At 42.7% G+C, this 18,735-nt stretch overlaps 1 protein-coding gene across 1 annotated transcript in view; it reads right to left on the bottom strand.

The window, feature by feature from the left end:
- LOC119841075 (diacylglycerol O-acyltransferase 1-like) overlaps window positions 1-18,735 on the bottom strand; it is a 42,237-nt gene that overhangs the window by 15,442 nt on the left and 8,060 nt on the right. The window contains 9 exon segments of the mRNA XM_043494734.1: window positions 540-578; window positions 1,661-1,764; window positions 7,392-7,478; window positions 9,306-9,431; window positions 11,828-11,933; window positions 12,441-12,493; window positions 15,396-15,481; window positions 17,272-17,312; window positions 18,322-18,409. Of these exon segments, the coding sequence (XP_043350669.1) occupies window positions 540-578; window positions 1,661-1,764; window positions 7,392-7,478; window positions 9,306-9,431; window positions 11,828-11,933; window positions 12,441-12,493; window positions 15,396-15,481; window positions 17,272-17,312; window positions 18,322-18,409 (730 nt within the window).

Consider the following 18,735-nt stretch of genomic DNA (forward strand, 5'->3'; position numbering starts at 1 on the left):
ACTCCCCCCCTCCCCCGCCCCTTCAGCATCTTTACTTTGTTATATTATATCTGCACTGTGGTCTCGTGGTAGCTCGCTGAGGCAGTAACTGTGGCTTGGTCTATACTTAAAACTTGTCCTGACATAGCTATGTCAGTCAGGGGTGATGCCAAAACCCCAGCAGAGACACAGCTATGCCAACAGAAGAGTGCTAACATCGGCATAGCTAACATCGATCGGGGACGTGGTGTGCCTGCAGCAGCAGAAAAAACTCCTCCTGTCAGTGTACACTGCATCCATGCTATGCTGGCATAGGCACTGTAGAATAGACATAGCCTCAGTCTAAGCAGATAAAGACAGGAATCTAAATGATTGATCCATTTCCAAATTGTGTGAGTATTAAGGTAGATGCAGGGGCTTATTTTGACAGTAAAGAAAATGAAGTGGTAAAGGTCAGACCTAAATAGCTTATAGCATTAAGTGGTAATATGTGGTTCACAGAGGCCTCATCATCCATGGTAGCTGAATCCCTGGGGTTTAACCTTAGACAAAAAACATACCTGCTGTATTAGCCCCAGCATGAGATGAAAGAGAAAAACCTGCAAAGAAAACAACAAAAGAAGATTTTGGAGCCTTAATTCCCTTAGGCTGAGTTGACAGTATCCTGGGTCATCACTGCAAAATCTCCAGTCTATCTTGTATTTAAACACTATAACCACCACAGCATCTTCAAGTGCAACTGACACTAAAATATCTTGTGCTGCAGCAAGCTCGAGTGAATGGCATGCTTCCAAGTGTATCAGTCACTCTAACACAAGATGTCTAACATCTACAGCTGCAAAATACAAGGACTCGTCTTATCATCTGTATTTTCATGAAGTCTCCAGTGCAATTTTATCTTGTGTATTTCCTGCATTAACTGACCAAAGATCAGCTGATCCGGTGGCCTAGTGGCCATGCACTGAGTTATACATGGAGGATCCATGTTTGGATGCTAAGTTTGATCCTTTGCTCTTTGTGCTGGTTGGAAACAGGAGAGTTCCAGAGGCCTCACATCAGTGTCAGTGACCCCACTGGACAACACTTTACAGGCTGCAAAAGGAACCTTTAGCATAAGACTTGCTAAGGCACAGGGCCCTAAAGGGCATCAAGAGGGCTCCTCTATAGAGACAATCTATGAAAGCCAACCCCCATTTCTCATTCAAGTGTTCTAAAGATGGGGGTGGGGATTCAAAATGGATTTCTGAAAAATGGACATTTTTGCAAAAATGTCAATAAAAAGTCTGAAATGTGTGTTAATTTGATGACATTTCACAACAAAAATGCAGTACAACTTGCCTCAATGAAGCTAAAAGAGGCTTCAGGTAGCACTGCTAGCTGTTGCATTTTTAGGATGCATTTGGGATGGCATTCCATCCCTGGTAGCCCAAGAGCTGGAGGGATGTCCTAGGACACTCTTCTGGCCCTCCAGGGACTAAGGGTCCTAAAAAATCTTTTTAACACAGCAGAAACGGCTTACCTGTGTTTGTAAAATGTCATGGGAAAATCATGCCTGGCTCAGAACTGTCACATTCAGCCTCCAAAGGAACATATGCAATGTGAAACCTCAAGATCTGATACATTCACTGTGACAGCGGGAGCAGAGAAGGGGACAGTTTTAAATGCAATGCCTTGTTCTTACCATTTCAATGAATCTCCTAATGATATAGCCTTGCCGGCAACTCTTTTGTCTTGGGAAATTCAGCTGGTAGCAAAGCGTGGGGGCTAGCAGGAAGTAATACAGATCTGGAGGAAGAAGAAAAATACCAGGTTTTAAAAAAAATTCACTTTTCTTGGCAAATCGACTTGAGAATTCAGATTATCTACACAGTTTGGACCATATTTATTTTTTATTGTGAAGTACTGTGATTTCAACCAATACAGGCTTTGTCTGAAAGCTAATGTTGCTAGATGGAACTGGGAAAGAGATGGAGGTTGCCATATTGTTGGAGCATGATATTCCAATCATAACCAAAACCATGGAGTATCTTGATGCCATCACTTTGGGTACCCAATAAACTGTAGGAATGCACAAATGAACATGTGTAATTCCAATGACAGATAATCTAAGGCTAGATCCTGACCTACGCTACATGCATAACTCCAATGTAAATAAAAGTCACTTAAGAAGAAGAGGGTGGATGACTTAGCTCACAGTGGGTGTAGACATACCCACGGCTGGCCCATGCCAGCTGACACGGGCTCGCGGCGCTTGCGTAAGGGACTGTTTAATTAGAGTGTAGATATGTAGGCTTGGGATGGAGCACAAGCTCTAGGATCCTGTGAGGTAGTAAGGTCCCAGGGCTTGTGATGCAGCCCAAGACCGAACCTCTACACTGCAATTAAACAGCCCCTTAGCCCAAGCCCTGCAAGCCTGAGTCTGCTGACACAGGTCAGCCACAGGTGTTTAACTGCAGTGTAGACATACCCCCTGACAGCTAAATTGTGACATGAAGCAGCAGCCTGAGATGCAGGTGGTGCTGAATTACTCCATCCCACAACATGCAGTGCAGTAATTACCGGGTGATACAGTGCCTTCTGGAGTATCCAGAGATACCGTTCTTAAAGAGGGCAATGGCCATGCCTGCCTCCTCTCCACCCCTAGGGACAGGCTTGGCAGCCCGAACAGTCTTTATGCTCAGGGAAGCATGAGGACTGGAACTGTGGCCAGCCTCTGCATGGGGGCTCTGTGAAGGGAGAATTTCCTTCCATTCCCTCCACCCTTATACATGTGCAGGGGACAACACAATCTCGCCCTAAGAGGCCCTGAAAAGTTCATTAAAAAATTCTCACTTGATGTTGTTTGCTTTTAGCATTTATGAATGTATTCATTTTGGGTGAAACCAATGGGAGTTTCCTCCTGACTTCAGTGGGGTCAGGATATCACCCTTTATCTTTGCATCTTCTAAGTGACTATACACGACACTCATAGTAGGGCTAAGCTGGAAGAGCGACATTGCTGCACAGTGTGCTCCATAATAGCTAAATGTCGCTACATTTGTCAATCAGTTTGGACTACGACTGTATTAAACTATCACTGCTCATCACAAAACGCTTTGGGATGAGCAAGGCTGCTGTGCCCACATAATGTATCACATTTGGAAGCTTGCATGGAGCTCAATCAGAATTCAACAGCTACAAAACACAAATCATGCAGAGACATGGCAGAACTCACAACACAGCAAAGAGAACTCCTTGAACCAAAGACGTTCTCTTATGAGGATCTTATCTCTGTAACAGCAGGTAAAATAGCATTAGAATAATAGAATCCTAGAAATGTAGGGCTGAAAGGGACCTTAAGAGGTCATCTGGTCCACCCGGCTCTGCTGAAGTAAACCTAGAACCTCCCTGACAGGTGTTAATCTAACCTGTTCTTAAAAGCATCCAGTGACGAGGATTCCACAACCTCCTCTGGAAGCCTATTTCAGTTCTGACAGAGCTGTGCACACTTAAAGACAGTTAAGTTTTCACAGAAGCAATGACTAGAATGCAGGCTAAATGGCAGTGCTGTGAGATGTTCTCCACACTTTCAAACTTAAGGCCAAGATTTTATAAAATGAGTAACTAATGATAGGCTCCTAAGATCATACTGAGGCCCCTAAATAAAAGGCCTGATTTTCAAAAGTGCTGAATCCCCAGCACTGAGGATTCCCACTGAGTCCAGGTGGGGATATCTTTCGAAGGCACCAGTGCCAGTTAGGCAGCTAATAAAAAAATCACTAACTTGATTTAAAAAGTAGTTCCAGGTACTACATCTGCCCTGAATTTTTGTGGCTTTACAAATATAGTTTCCATTTAAAACATTCTGCCCCCTGCTCAACATACAATGTTGCCCTGCGAAAGACTGACAAACAACAGACTGTACAAGGGGAACTGTGAAATTGACTATACCTAAAGTACTGCCAAATATACAAAGTAAACTAAAAAAACCCACGTCAGAGTAGCAACCATGTTAGTCTGTATTCGCAAAAAGAAAAGGAGTACTTGTGGCACCTTAGAGACTAACAAATTTATTAGAGCATGAGCTTTCGTGAGCTACAGCTCACTTCATCGGATGCATTTGGTGGAAAAAACAGAGGAGAGATTTATATACACACACAGAGAGCACGAAACAATGGGTTTATCATACACACTGTAAGGAGAGTGATCACTTAAGATAAGCCATCACTAGCAGCAGGGGGGGGAAAGGAGGAAAACCTTTCATGGTGACAAGCAAGGTAGGCTAATTCCAGCAGTTAACAAGAATATCAGAGGGACAGTGGGGGGAGAAATACCATGGGGAAATAGTTTTACTTTGTGTAATGACTCATCCATTCCCAGTCTCTATTCAAGCCTAAGTTAATTGTATCCAGTTTGCAAATTAATTCCAATTCAGCAGTCTCTCGTTGGAGTCTGTTTTTGAAGCTTTTTTGTTGAAGGATAGCCACTCTTAGGTCTGTGATCGAGTGACCAGAGAGATTGAAGTGTTCTCCAACTGGTTTTTGAATGTTATAATTCTTGACGTCTGATTTGTGTCCATTCATTCTTTTACGTAGAGACTGTCCAGTTTGGCCAATGTACATGGCAGAGGGGCATTGCTGACACATGATGGCATATATCACATTGGTAGATGCGCAGGTGAACGAGCCTCTGATAGTGTGGCTGATGTGATTAGGCCCTATGATGGTATCCCCTGAATAGATATGTGGACAGAGTTGGCAACGGGCTTTGTTGCAAGGATAGGTTCCTGGGTTAGTGGTTCTGTTGTGTGGTGTGTGGTTGCTGGTGAGTATTTGCTTCAGATTGGGGGGCTGTCTGTAAGCAAGGACTGGCCTGTCTCCCAAGATCTGTGAGAGTGATGGGTCGTCCTTCAGGATAGGTTGTAGATCCTTGATGATGCGTTGGAGAGGTTTTAGTTGGGGGCTGAAGGTGATGGCTAGTGGCGTTCTGTTATTTTCTTTGTTGGGCCTGTCCTGTAGTAGGTGACTTCTGGGTACTCTTCTGGCTCTGTCAATCTGTTTCTTCACTTCAGCAGGTGGGTATTGTAGTTGTAGGAATGCATGATAGAGATCTTGTAGGTGTTTGTCTCTGAGGGGTTGGAGCAAATGCGGTTATATCGTAGCACTTGGCTGTAAACAACGGATCGAGTGGTATGATCTGGATGAAAGCTAGAGGCATGTAGGTAGGAATAGCGGTCAGTAGGTTTCCGATATAGGGTGGTGTTTATGTGACCATCACTTATTAGCACCGTAGTGTCCAGGAAGTGGATCTCTTGTGTGGACTGGTCCAGGCTGAGGTTGATGGTGGGATGGAAATTGTTGAAATCATGGTGGAATTCCTCAAGAGCTTCTTTTCCATGGGTCCAGATGATGAAGATGTCATCAATGTAGCGCAAGTAGAGTAGGGGCATTAGGGGACGAGAGCTGAGGAAGCGTTGTTCTAAGTCAGCCATAAAAATGTTGGCATACTGTGGGGCCATGCGGGTACCCATCGCAGTGCCGCTGATTTGAAGGTATACAGTGTCACCAAATGTGAAATAGTTATGGGTGAGGACAAAGTCACAAAGTTCAGCCACCAGGTTAGCCGTGACAGTATCGGGGATACTGTTCCTGACGGCTTGTAGTCCATCTTTGTGTGGAATGTTGGTGTAGAGGCTTCTACATCCATAGTGGCCAGGATGGTGTTTTTAGGAAGATCACCAATGGACTGTAGTTTCCTCAGGAAGTCAGTGGTGTCTCGAAGATAGCTGGGAGTGCTGGTAACCAAGGGCCTGAGGAGGGAGTCTACATAGCCAGACAATCCTGCTGTCAGGGTGCCAATGCCTGAGATGATGGGGCGTCCAGGATTTCCAGGTTTATGGATCTTGGGTAGCACATAGAATACCCCAGGTCAGGGTTCTAGGGGTGTGTCTGTGCGGATTTGTTCTTGTGCTTTTTCAGGGAGTTTCTTGAGCAAATGCTGTAGTTTCTTTTGGTAACTCTCAGTGGGATCAGAGGGTAATGGCTTGTAGAAAGTGGTGTTGGAGAGCTGCCTAGTAGCCTCTTGTTCATACTCCGACCTATTCATGATGACGACAGCACCTCCTTTGTCAGCCTTTTTGATTATGATGTCAGAGTTGTTTCTGAGGCTGTGGAGAAGTCACCTACTACAGGACAGGCCCAACAAAGAAAATAACAGAACGCCACTAGCCATCACCTTCAGCCCCCAACTAAAACCTCTCCAACGCATCATCAAGGATCTACAACCTATCCTGAAGGACGACCCATCACTCTCACAGATCTTGGGAGACAGGCCAGTCCTTGCTTACAGACAGCCCCCCAATCTGAAGCAAATACTCACCAGCAACCACACACCACACAACAGAACCACTAACCCAGGAACCTATCCTTGCAACAAAGCCCATTGCCAACTCTGTCCACATATCTATTCAGGGGATACCATCATAGGGCCTAATCACATCAGCCACACTATCAGAGGCTCGTTCACCTGCGCATCTACCAATGTGATATATGCCATGTGCCAGCAATGCCCCTCTGCCATGTACATTGGCCAAACTGGACAGTCTCTACGTAAAAGAATGAATGGACACAAATCAGACGTCAAGAATTATAACATTCAAAAACCAGTTGGAGAACACTTCAATCTCTCTGGTCACTCGATCACAGACCTAAGAGTGGCTATCCTTCAACAAAAAAGCTTCAAAAACAGACTCCAACGAGAGACTGCTGAATTGGAATTAATTTGCAAACTGGATACAATTAACTTAGGCTTGAATAGAGACTGGGAATGGATGAGTCATTACACAAAGTAAAACTATTTCCCCATGGTATTTCTCCCCCCCACCCCATCACCCACTGTCCCTCTGATATTCTTGTTAACTGCTGGAATTAGCCTACCTTGCTTGTCACCATGAAAGGTTTTCCTCCTTTCCCCCCCCTGCTGCTAGTGATGGCTTATCTTAAGTGATCACTCTCCTTACAGTGTGTATGATAAACCCATTGTTTCATGTTCTCTGTGTGTGTGTATATAAATCTCTCCTCTGTTTTTTCCACCAAATGCATCCGATGAAGTGAGCTGTAGCTCACGAAAGCTTATGCTCTAATAAATTTGTTAGTCTCTAAGGTGCCACAAGTACTCCTTTTCTTTTTTTAAAAAAACCCAGATATTGTTTTCTCTGTTCTCCTCCACTTACAGTTGCCTTAGGTGGACTTGTAACAGTGGCAGGCAAAGTATTTTCAGCCAGAAGTGTGATTTTTAAGGGACAATGTTCTTTTAAGAAGAGCTATTATAAATGCAATTTTTGTTCATCTGGTTATCAGGGTAAGAGCTGCTGCAAATACAGTGAAAAGTGCTGACGGTGAAGAAGTAACTGCTGAAGTATGAGGAAATGTTACCTTTTACTTTCAGGTTCATTGGGTACATGATCTGCTTTGACTGTCCTCTTTCGTTCCTTCTGGACTGATGGGCTGAAGGATCTGTTGCTAACAAAAGGTGTAACATCTATCATATGGTTTCAAGTGAATCGAAGGTCACAAATGACTTTATATAACAAGCCGGTATTGAAGAGAGCTCAACTTTTACAAAGTTCAAGGAGGGGACACCAACACCAACTTTCTGTCCAGCTTTGACTTCATGCTAATCATTGGGTGCATAGTTTCCAACACTTTGGGTCAAGGGTCAATTTTTCTTCTCTCTCTCTTTAGGCACTTAGGTAGCCCCCATAATATCTGAACACCTCATAATGATTGTGTTCACCCTAACAACACCTCTGAGGCAGTGCAGGGTGAGGCTATTATCCCCATTGTACAGATGGGGCACTGAGGCACAGAGAGGCCTTCCCCCATGTCACACTGGAAGTCTATGGCGAAGCAGAGATTTGAACCTGGGTCTCCTGAGTGTCAGACTAGCACCCTAACCATTGGACCCTTCTTCCTCTTTTTCACAAAGAGAACCACATCTTCATGAAAAAGAAATCATCTCATGAACAAATCTTCTGTGGTTCATGAATGTGTAAGCTACTTCCCCTTCCTTTTGTGATCACACGAACTACTGCCCTTCCCCTCTGTGATTATGCGCATCATCTGCTATTGGTTGAGGCAAACCAGTGCACAGGGTTTGGTTGCAGGATGACTGGAGGAGGCTAATATACAATTAAAAGAGGAGATCAGATGAGGCAAGCAAGAGGCTAGAGTAGGTAAGACTCTAAGCAGGTAGGAGCTTATGGTGGGATTTTCACATGAGCTCAGAGTTGCCCTAACTCTGAGCCCACTGAAGTCAATGGTAGAGAGAAATTTAAATCATTTTAGTCAATCTACTCCCAGTTACAGCTATGTCTTCACTGCCAAAAAGGTGTGTTTTTACACCAAGACAGCTAGCTCCAGATACTGACCCCAACCCAACTGGTGACTCACGTGGGAGTCAATATGGCTCCACAGGATGAAATTTCTGCTTTTTCTGTTAAGTTTTTTAAAACCTAGCAAATTACATCAAAAAAACTATGTTAAATGATCATTACGGTTTCAAAGACAAGCGCACAAAAGTTAGGAAACATCAGAATTCAGGTTGCCTGTGCGACCTTAATTCAGCACCCTTGTGCGTATGCGTTAATGACATGATCACATTCTATTTTTTCCACAGGACCGCCGCCTCATTCAGTGCACAGGACAGAGAGGCTGAGTTATTATTGCTGGTTCACCAGGCCGGGTGAATCCTATTTGCTCCCAACCAAGAGCATCAAAGGGGTCAAAATGTCTTTCGGAGGCAGAGGAGAACTAGGGATAGGGATGCTGCTAGGAACAAGCGAAGGTCAGGAGAAAGTGTAGGCTGAGGAGTAAGTATGGCTGTTACTTAAGTTAACAAAAAAGGCAAACCCTAGGGAGGGCGAACTTAGACATTAACCTACTGTGTGCACACTGTTCTAAGAGCAGAGTGAGACTCTGCCTGTTCAAAAACACAGAGGCCCTGGTCCTGTTCCCACCAAAATCAGTGGTACCAGATCTAGCCCGTATAGAGCACTTTATATCTTATATCAAATATTAATGAATGAATCCTTACAATAACTGTGTGAGGTAACAGATGTCTAGATGCCTCAACAAAAGCACATTTACAAACACTCTGGACAGAGAGATTTTCCATCAACAGATTGGGAAGCTGAGACAAGGAGACTGCCACACAAGGAATCCATGACAGAGCTGGAATTAGAACCCAAGCCCCTGGCGTTGCTGTGCTCGGTCCACTGAGCCACATATAAATGGTACATTCTTTTCAGTGCCTATTGATAGCGACAGGAGGGTTCAGAATTTGCTGACCTTGCATTCTGGAAGTTCCTCTGGCTGGTCTGGGGGTTCCCTCCCTATACCAGCGATTCACCTGATAGTAGGAGAACAGTTTCAGGGCAATGATGATATACACAAACATGGTCAGCAACCCTCCAGCTAAGAAACAAGAGAGAAAATAACCTGTTGTGGTAGTTCCAGGTGCAGTTTATCTTTTCTTCTCAAACACACAGACTCAGTAAAATGATGTTGTCTTTGCTAATTAGATAAAGGATATCAGTCTATCTATGCAGCCTGCCTAATGCATCCAAAAAAGAGATTTGAAAACTAATTCCTGCTCATTACAAGGAGGTGCCCAGTGACATGTGACTGCTTAAGTGTCCTTTAAATCTATACACACCTTGGGAGGCAAATTCCTGCTGGCACCGACCTTGGCAGAGGGCCCTGGCAGCACAGATTCTGCCCAGAGAGGTTGTCACAAAGCCCACAAGAGCCAATGCAGCCCCAAACGTGGGCAGCCCTTGGCCAGGGAAAGGGCATGGCAAGTCAGCCAAGAGATACACTGGCTCAGTACATCCGCACTGAAGCCTCTGCCAGAGAGGCTCCAACAGACCCCTAGAGAGTGAAACGGCTGGATGGCAGCAATGGACACGCAGCCAGCTCTCCCCCCCATGAATCCTCCCTATAGCGAAAGGAGCCTTGCTCCTATAGAGAAGCACAGTGTGAACTGCGCTGCCCCGGGAGGGTGGTTCAACCCTGAAACCAGGCAAAGCTGTGAATCAGAGGTTGGTAACAGAAGTGACCATTGAAAAGAAAGCATGTATTAGCAATGTTACCACACAGTGATACCAGAGAAACCATAGGCTCTCTCTAGATTTAGTATAGGAAAGAACTGTGGTACCTGGGACTTTTTAATGGCAAACAATGTAAGTAGTTAAAATCATAAAGCATGGCAGAGAAAGCCTCTTGAAATATGGTTTAATATGGATTCCTTCTCCCTAGCGATGTAGCCATATCATATTAGTTACATTAAATGATGGTGCTACATCGTTAATCTGCGCACCGCAAAACTAAGTGACACTTCAAATGAAAGAAGTACCATTTTGAGAAAGCTTCTCTATTTATTGGTACTCATCATTTAATTTTACTGAATTAACACTATTACCCACCTCACACAATTACCCTCAAAAATCTGAATGAATGCAGATTTTTTTGTTTGGTGCACTATTAAACAGAGCATGCAAGACATGAAAGTGTCATGGCATACTAATAATGTTGGGAGTTGAGTAGGAGTTCACTTGGCTGTGACACGTGGAGTTTCCAATGATTTACTATTTGTTTCAGCAGATGGAGCTATTGCTATTGCATTACTATACATGCCCAATTTGTTCAAAGAAAAAAGTATTTTTTCTGCTTGGTTATTTGTTGAAAGAATTGCCAGCTACATCCAGGCAAATTATAAACAATATGATAGTTTAGCAAATTGGTTAACCTGCTATGTACATTCAGTGCCCAAGCTATAGAACTCTAGGTTCACTAGTGTGCACACAGGAAGCACTTGTAATTATCACATATGTGCATATGCAAACTGGGTGACTGCACACTCAAATGACTAGCTGTGCATTTAACTGGCCATTTGCACCAAAAGTTAGACTCACATTTTTGTATATTCATTTGCAGGCATCTTAGGCCTTTACGAAATTCCTTCCTGTGTGTATGTGAACAGCAGCTTTCACCTTGATAATCTGCCATCTCCTTCAGACAGATTCCCTCATTTAGCCACAATCCAGTGTTTAAAAATATCACAGGTGACTACAATGGAAGTGACCTGGTGCCAGACTGGGACAATGAACGATACATTTGCCAGAATGAGTAAGTTTTTATAAAGAAGACATATTTACGCACAGGTATATTGGGAAAAGGAATATAAACAATATACATTTCCTAAAATGTATTTTTAAAATATGCCTACTTGTGGGTGCAGTGCTTTAAATTAGAATTTGGGATAGATGGCCTAATAATCTATTGTACAAGCATCTATTTATTATATGAGGCTATAGACCAACAAAGGTTTCTGTTAACATCATAAACTTTGAGAGAGGAGAACTGGGACTCCTGACTCCTCTTGGTATGCAAACTTATTACCATCACCCCTGACAGAAGCTACACACATGTACAAAATGGCCAGGGAACAGAACACTTGGAAGAGAAGGATAGAATATCTTGAAGAATTGTCTCTTTATATTATGCATGCCAAACAAGTCAGATGAGTATGCATGTACATTACTAATAGAACTTTGAGACATCAAAGTCAGAATTTTAATGCCTGTTGTTCTGTGGCACTGTTCAGAGACCATGTGATACTGAATTACCAAGACTGCTCTATACACTTTTAAATATTGTTTTTAAAATTCAAAATGACACAATATATTGTGGCCAGCAGCCCTTCCCTTCTCCTCCCACCTGAAGACAAACACACCTGTTGTATGACAAACTGCATATTAAACTATAATGCTGGCCATAAGTACCTCTAGCACAAAACAAGCGTCTCTCACCTGGAGTTATGGCTTGCATTCTATAAACCATCACAGCTGGGAATGTTACCAGTAAAAACAGGTTTACTGACTGCAACACCAAACCAATGCTTTCAGAGCCACGAACCTACAAAGGATAATAATGTTATAGCATAACCAGTGATTCTTTGGCCTTATCACTAATGTGCTTTCTAAATCGGAGTGATTTTGGTGAATTTACTGCTCATAAAAGAGCTGGACAGAAAGGAAAACTAGGAATGTTGCAAGCTTCCTCCATGTACCTCTACCAAAGGCCAACCATCTTAGCCTCCAACATATATTTCAACTCTAGTCTCTGACTCAAAGACTACGAGTTGTGCCAACTGTGTGGTAGTTTAGGGCTGATAAAAAGCTAGCTAGACTGAGGCCACATAACTCATTTTACTGGTGCCCAACCTACATTTTACTCTTGAGCTCCAAAAGCTGAAATGCACGAGTGCATTAAACTGTGCTACTTCGCTACTAATGTGCTTTACAATCAATAATGGCTTATGGGTATTTCACTTCTCCCAACAGATCCATAACAGAAGTGTTCAGTCAGAAATACCATTACAGAGAGAAAGCACAATGCATAGCAAACAACCAGTTCACCTACCTTTCTTAAATACCTTTCTATAAAAACTGCAGGAAGTGCAAACAAAACAGCAGCTGAAAGGGAGAAAAATAATAAAACATCAGGAAATAAATCTATATCAAACACATCTATGGTAAGTAAGTGCACGGGTAGGACTCAACTGGTGGGCAGTGATATGTTCTACTAGAACTTCTCTGGAGATCTACAAGTTTCAGCAGAATGGAAGCTTTTATTTTTTAAAACGATGTTTAAAACCTTCTGGTTATGAATATGCTGTTCTGAATGTGATCCAACACCGAGATGACACTTCAGACAGAATGAAATCATAGCTCCCAGGGCTAAATGCCAGACTCTGCTCTACAGAAGTGGAAGGCCCTAAACACACTGTGGAACAACTGTGGTTCCCCGCAAGGATAGGGACAGCATGCAGTGGTAATGTGGTGTGACAGAGGTCATGTAGAAGAGTGGCATGGAGAGCAGCTACTATATGGAAAGTTCTAAAACTGCTCACTTAGGAAGGCATATGGGCCCCAGTTGTTATTAAAGCACATGGGCTTCCCAAGTGGCTATGCAGCTGCTTAGCATCAACCGGCTGGGATGGGAAAGGGAAAATGTCTTTTCCTACAACTCCTCTTAGATCTTTTGTCCAAAACTGGACTTTGCATGAGGTGTTTCAGCAGTCAGCAGAGGGGTGTGCGCTGTTCTCATTCATCTCAATGAGATGTTAACTTTGATACGTGACAAGGACAGTTTAAATTCAAAACTATTAACTATTTTACAGCTAATGATGTTAGGAGAAACATCCACCTATTCTTGTCTTGAAGACAGAGTCTGAGCAGAATATCATCACTTCCTCACGCCTGAGTAAATACAAGAATATAAGACCAGCTATACTGGGTCAGACCAAAGGTCCATCTAGCCCAGTATCCTGTCTTCCGACAATGGTCAATGCCAGATGCTTCAGAAGGAATGAACAGAACAGGTAATCATCAATGATCCATCCTCTGTTGTCCATTCCCAGCTTCTGGTAAACAGAGGCTAGGGACACCATCCCTGCCCACCTTGGCTAATAGCTATTGATGGACCTATCCTCCATGAACTTATCTAGTTCTTTTTTGAATCTTGATATAGTCTTGGCCTTCAGAACATCCTCTGGCAAGGAGTTCCACAGGTTGAATGTGCGTTATATGAAAAAATATAATGAAGCTGAAGGGAAAAGGTAAAACAACAAGCACCATATGGTAAAATGTTTAGTGCCATATGTGGGGAATGAGATGTGCAGTTCTCATTAATAACAAGGAGCTGAGTATCTCTTCTTGTACTCTACAGTGAAAACCACAACCAACACTTAAAGCAAAAATCCACTTGAATTCCATGCTGTTTTCAGCATCCTTCTAGAGTGTGCCATAATTGTATCAGATCTTTATTTTCAGAGTTGATTTAGATTTTTAAAATGATTAGCATTTTTAAAACTGCTCACTATTTCTGTGTATCTGCACTTGTTGGGAAAGAGGCAGCAAACTGCTCTGTAAATCAGGAAGGTTTAAGATATTGGGCCCAATTCTACAGCCATTCTGAAGTTAATAGGAGCTGCGCACGTACTGTAGCTGCAGGTTTCAGAGTAGCAGCCGTGTTAAGAAAAGGAGTACTTGTGGCACCTTAGAGACTAACAAATTTATTAGAGCATAAGCTTTCGTGAGCTACAGCTCACTTCATCGGAATGCATCCGATGAAGTGAGCTGTAGCTCACGAAAGCTTATGCTCTAATAAATTTGTTAGTCTCTAAGGTGCCACAGTAGCTGCAGAATCAGATCAATTGTACTAACTACTGACCTCACTCACATGAGGGGAAATCAGAGCTTTGATTCTGATGGAATGATAATTAAATTTCCCCCAGGAACCAAGGACCATCACAAACCTCCCCACCTTCTGCTCCACATACCAGGTGTACTCCTCTGACCTGCCTTCTCTAACACTAACACAGAACAGCATAGACATTTAAAAACACAAACAAACCCCTACCAAAACAAAGTGCTCCATTGCACACACAAATCTCCCCTGTGGGAGAGAGAGAACAAGTCACATGTGATAGACGTCAGTCATGTTGCTTAATGCACCGTTGGAGAGCACCCAGGCCACAACGTTTTGCTGGCATAACTATGTTGGTCAGGGTGTGAAAAGGTGTGATCCCTGACCAACTTAGTTGTCCTGGTAAAGCCCCTAATGCAGATGTAGTTATACCGTCAAAAATGCACTTTTGGGGGACTTGTACTCTCACCCTCACCCGTATTTTGCTCCAGGGCCTGAAAAAAACATACTGTCAAAAGCGCTGGTTATAAGCTACAACCATCCTAGCAGCACTTTGCCTGTATAATGCTCAGCACAGCTATACCAACAAAGCATTCCTAGTGTAGACCTGGCCACAGACACTATGGTAGTTAGGGCAGCAGGCTAATCAATAGAATAGATCAGAAACTCTTCCTCTGAAGCCTCTCTCATAGAAGCTAAAATTCACGATAGGTGTAAATGGATTCAACTCTGCTTTCTCCAGTGGAGTTACAGCTACGTACCCCATTGGTGTATTTGGCACTGAGACTTCATTGCTAGGAGATAGATTTTTAATGCCTTGTTTTAGGAAAATCTAAGTCTCAAAGCATCACTCATAATTGAGCTAGGTTCATCCCTGGTTTGGCATTCTCACTGAATATGCTTTTGTTTGATTTCATTAACGCTGCTCGTAAATATGGAAATATGCAAAAAAGAGAAAACCAAACGCTATGCTGCCTCTCCTACCAGGGATTTAAACCCTGCCAAAAATCCACATCTGGGTTTGTGTGATAAAACTGGACGCTGCTTGTGTCCAGAAAAGTGCAGAGAAAATACATTTGTGATAGAAATATTTCATGGGATGCTGTTAAATGCAAAAGTGACACCATTAGGTATTCAGCAAATAATATTTGCACACTGTCATCTTACCAGCAATGAGATACACTGCTGGCCACTTATAGGGGTCTTTCAGGAAAACTGAGATTATCTTTACAGGGTCGAATAGCAGTCCATACCTGAGAGAGAAAAACAGTGAGGTGGTGCAAAAACTCTATGGTTTGATACTTAGAAACACAGATACTACACTTCTATCTAATTGTCAAACTAAGAAAAGATGTCTGTATCTTTTCTCCTACTCACTCCCCCAGACCTTGAATCCCCAAACCTCTCCCAACTGTAGTTGTTCAAAATGGAGACCATGATTCCCCCAACTTTTGGGTTTGAGGACTGAAATCCAATCCTCCTGTATTCTCTCTCTGCTCCAGAAGACACTACAATTTACCATCACCCAGGGATTCCACCAGAAGTAGCCGTTGTAAAATTTTGGCGAGGGTTCTGCAGGAGCCTTGCAAGTAGCAGGCGCACAGAAATGCATTCATTCAATACACATTTCCTGGCACTCAGGCCCTGCCCCCTCACAAGCCAGCCTTGCCCACTTGCTAGGATGCCCTGACAGGTTCTGAGTCTCCTAAACAAGTGGAGATTGTGGGCAACATGTGCCGCTTCACTCCTCTTCAAATGGACCTGTTAGTTGGTTCCCCTGGTTTACATTCCCCCTTTCCTAGGTTAATAGTTTTTCTAAATACAGTAGAACCTTGATTTTATGAACAGCCAGTTATAGGAACCTTTTTTCTGCTGCCAAATGTGAATTCAATCCCTCAGCCAATGTTCAAGCGGCTGTACAGGTTTGAAAAGACTAAGAGATCTGGCAGCGAAGAAAGGGAGTTCTCTCAAAGAAAAATCAGGCACGCTGTATACATGAATTACCATTCATTAAGGACACTCACATTCATATATGCAGCGTACCTACTGTCATTCTAAGATTTCAATTTTATGAATTTTCGGTTCCCAATTAGTTCATAAAATAAGAGTCCTACAATAATGCAAAATATCCTTGCTGAGCTGGTTCTGACAGTAATCGTATTATACGGGCCAAATTCTCAGAGGGTGTACATTGGTGTAGATCCACTGACTTCAATTGATTTGCACCAAATTGCCCCAGCTGAAGATCTGGTCTTACACTTCTGAAGCATCTTTCACTCCGAAGGATCCCAAAATATTTCACAAATTATGGAAAAGATTCTGCCGTAGGCACCCTCAGGTTTGGAGGCTGCATAGGGTCTACATGGCAGATGAACACATGAGGAATTCTCTCTCCGTGATCCTTTGAGAGGATGCTACATGCTCTACAGTATGATTTGGGACAGCCCCTACACAGGGAGTCAGTAAAGCAAATTCTTTGCATCCTTCCCCACTCTAGGACACCGGAAAAAGGCTGGAACACAATCTGGTCCTATAATCACACAGCAGCCCAGAAATGCAGCTACTTTGGCAGCAGAAGGCAGCAATCAGGTGGACAAATGATGCATGGGGGGGGATTTTGGTCAAGGACAGCAGGGTAAACCTGTACTCGGATGAAACATACCATGGGATTGTTAATGTTCAGGCAGAGCAAACAGGTTTCTAAGCACTAAATTATTTAGTAAACAGCATGGAACTTAACTTATCCACCACTGAAGAATGAAAGGCTGAGTTAATCATGCTGGGATTTGAAACCATTGTTAGAGAATCTAGATATTTTGAAATCTGAAGCTTAGACCACTATGCCATCCTGTCCAGCAAACAATTCTGGGACACCGTCATAGCGTTCAGGGGAAAATTTGATGCAGTTATTTCTTTTTTTGTTGTTTACTGATTAATCACAGAATGACTCTTCAGTCAATATATGCCTATTCCCCCTGCAACTAAGAATTCAAATTCTCCAGAACCGTGAAACACTGCTTTTCTTTCTTAGTGACATACTTACCTGATGAAATTCTCCAGGCTCATGTGAACATGTGTGAGGACCTAGAGTAAAGAAACATACGCAGTTCACCAGAGTTCTACACAAAAACACATTTAAAATATCAGCGTTCAGATTGGCTGGAAACAGCTTGCCTGTAGTCTGCAAGAACTAATTTCTTTTACATAAACCAAAAAGTTGATGACAAAGGCATTATTTTGGCTTCCTTTGATTAGAATAGGTCAGAGTAGCTCAGAAGAAGCTGATGGGTCCATTCAGAATAGTCAAGTTTATGTAAGAGAATAGCCTCTTTTTTCCCAAACTGATCACCAAACCCAGTTTCTTAAATTTCTTGATGACATTTGTTTTATTCTACTTGAAAAAAACCCACAATCTATTCAATAGATCCTAGGGAAGACAACCAAACTTATTCTTCTCTCCTAATGTGTAAGTCAGGAGTCACTCCCCAGAATTTTGGAGTTACATCTGTGCATACCTGACGTGAGAAGAGAATCAGTTCCAGTAATAGTACAAGAAGCCTGCTGTGGGAGGTGACAAATTTCAGGGAGGGAGAGTGTTAAACCCTACTGATGAAAATGGAGGAAAGGACTGATTGCTTTGCTCAGTTGGCCAGATTTACACCCACAAAATTCCATTGACTTCAGGGGTCTGAAACTGTGGGGAATCACACTGATTCACTGGGATCTACTAGAGAAATATGCTGACCCACATTAAACAGGGCTTCATGTTGTGTCAACTGCTCCCTGAAGGAAGAACGCATGTACCCACCATTTCCCCACACTTCTAAGCTGCAGGTACTTGCAAAGAGTTAGTGATATTCATAAAGAAACACAAAGAGAATGGAAAGTTACTGACTTGGTACAACAAAGAAGTGACAGCTGCTGGTTCTAAATTTAGGAGCTGAGACAAGAAATACCAAACATTTTTGTAAGTATTACAAAGTAAATCATGAAAGGTTTAATCTATTCAGCACCTCCCTGTAAGGTTTTAAAGTCAGAAACACTAATCAAACATCTATTACTGGTCTAAGTTACTTGGTGATTTTCCACTTACCAATAGGACTACAGACCAGTTAAAAATGCCTTGAAAATTGTTGAATCCACTCCCGTATGATAATAGGGATTCGCACAACATATGACAGCTAAGAAAAAAAACGAGAATTATTGTAATGCTTCCATTTTCATTTTTATTGAAAATATAGTTTTCTATACAGTTGTCTGAAAGACAAATATATTCTCACTTTAATTTTCCTCTTCGGTGACTTCTTAGAAAACTTTGAAATTAAGAGCTTGTCTACGTGAACAGTTAGTTCATGGCATGGTGGCTGGGGTGTAAATCTACCCTGTTTTAGCCTCCAACATGCTAAGTGTCCATGTGGACGCTGCTGATATCAGCTAACAGTTCAGTTGTGCAGTATGCTGCATTGAAACAGTGTACTGGGGAAATTTTAGTGCATAGTAGCAGGGG

The sequence above is a fragment of the Dermochelys coriacea genome, chromosome 12 (assembly GCF_009764565.3).
Source record: "Dermochelys coriacea isolate rDerCor1 chromosome 12, rDerCor1.pri.v4, whole genome shotgun sequence".
Classification (NCBI taxonomy): Eukaryota; Metazoa; Chordata; order Testudines; family Dermochelyidae; genus Dermochelys; species Dermochelys coriacea.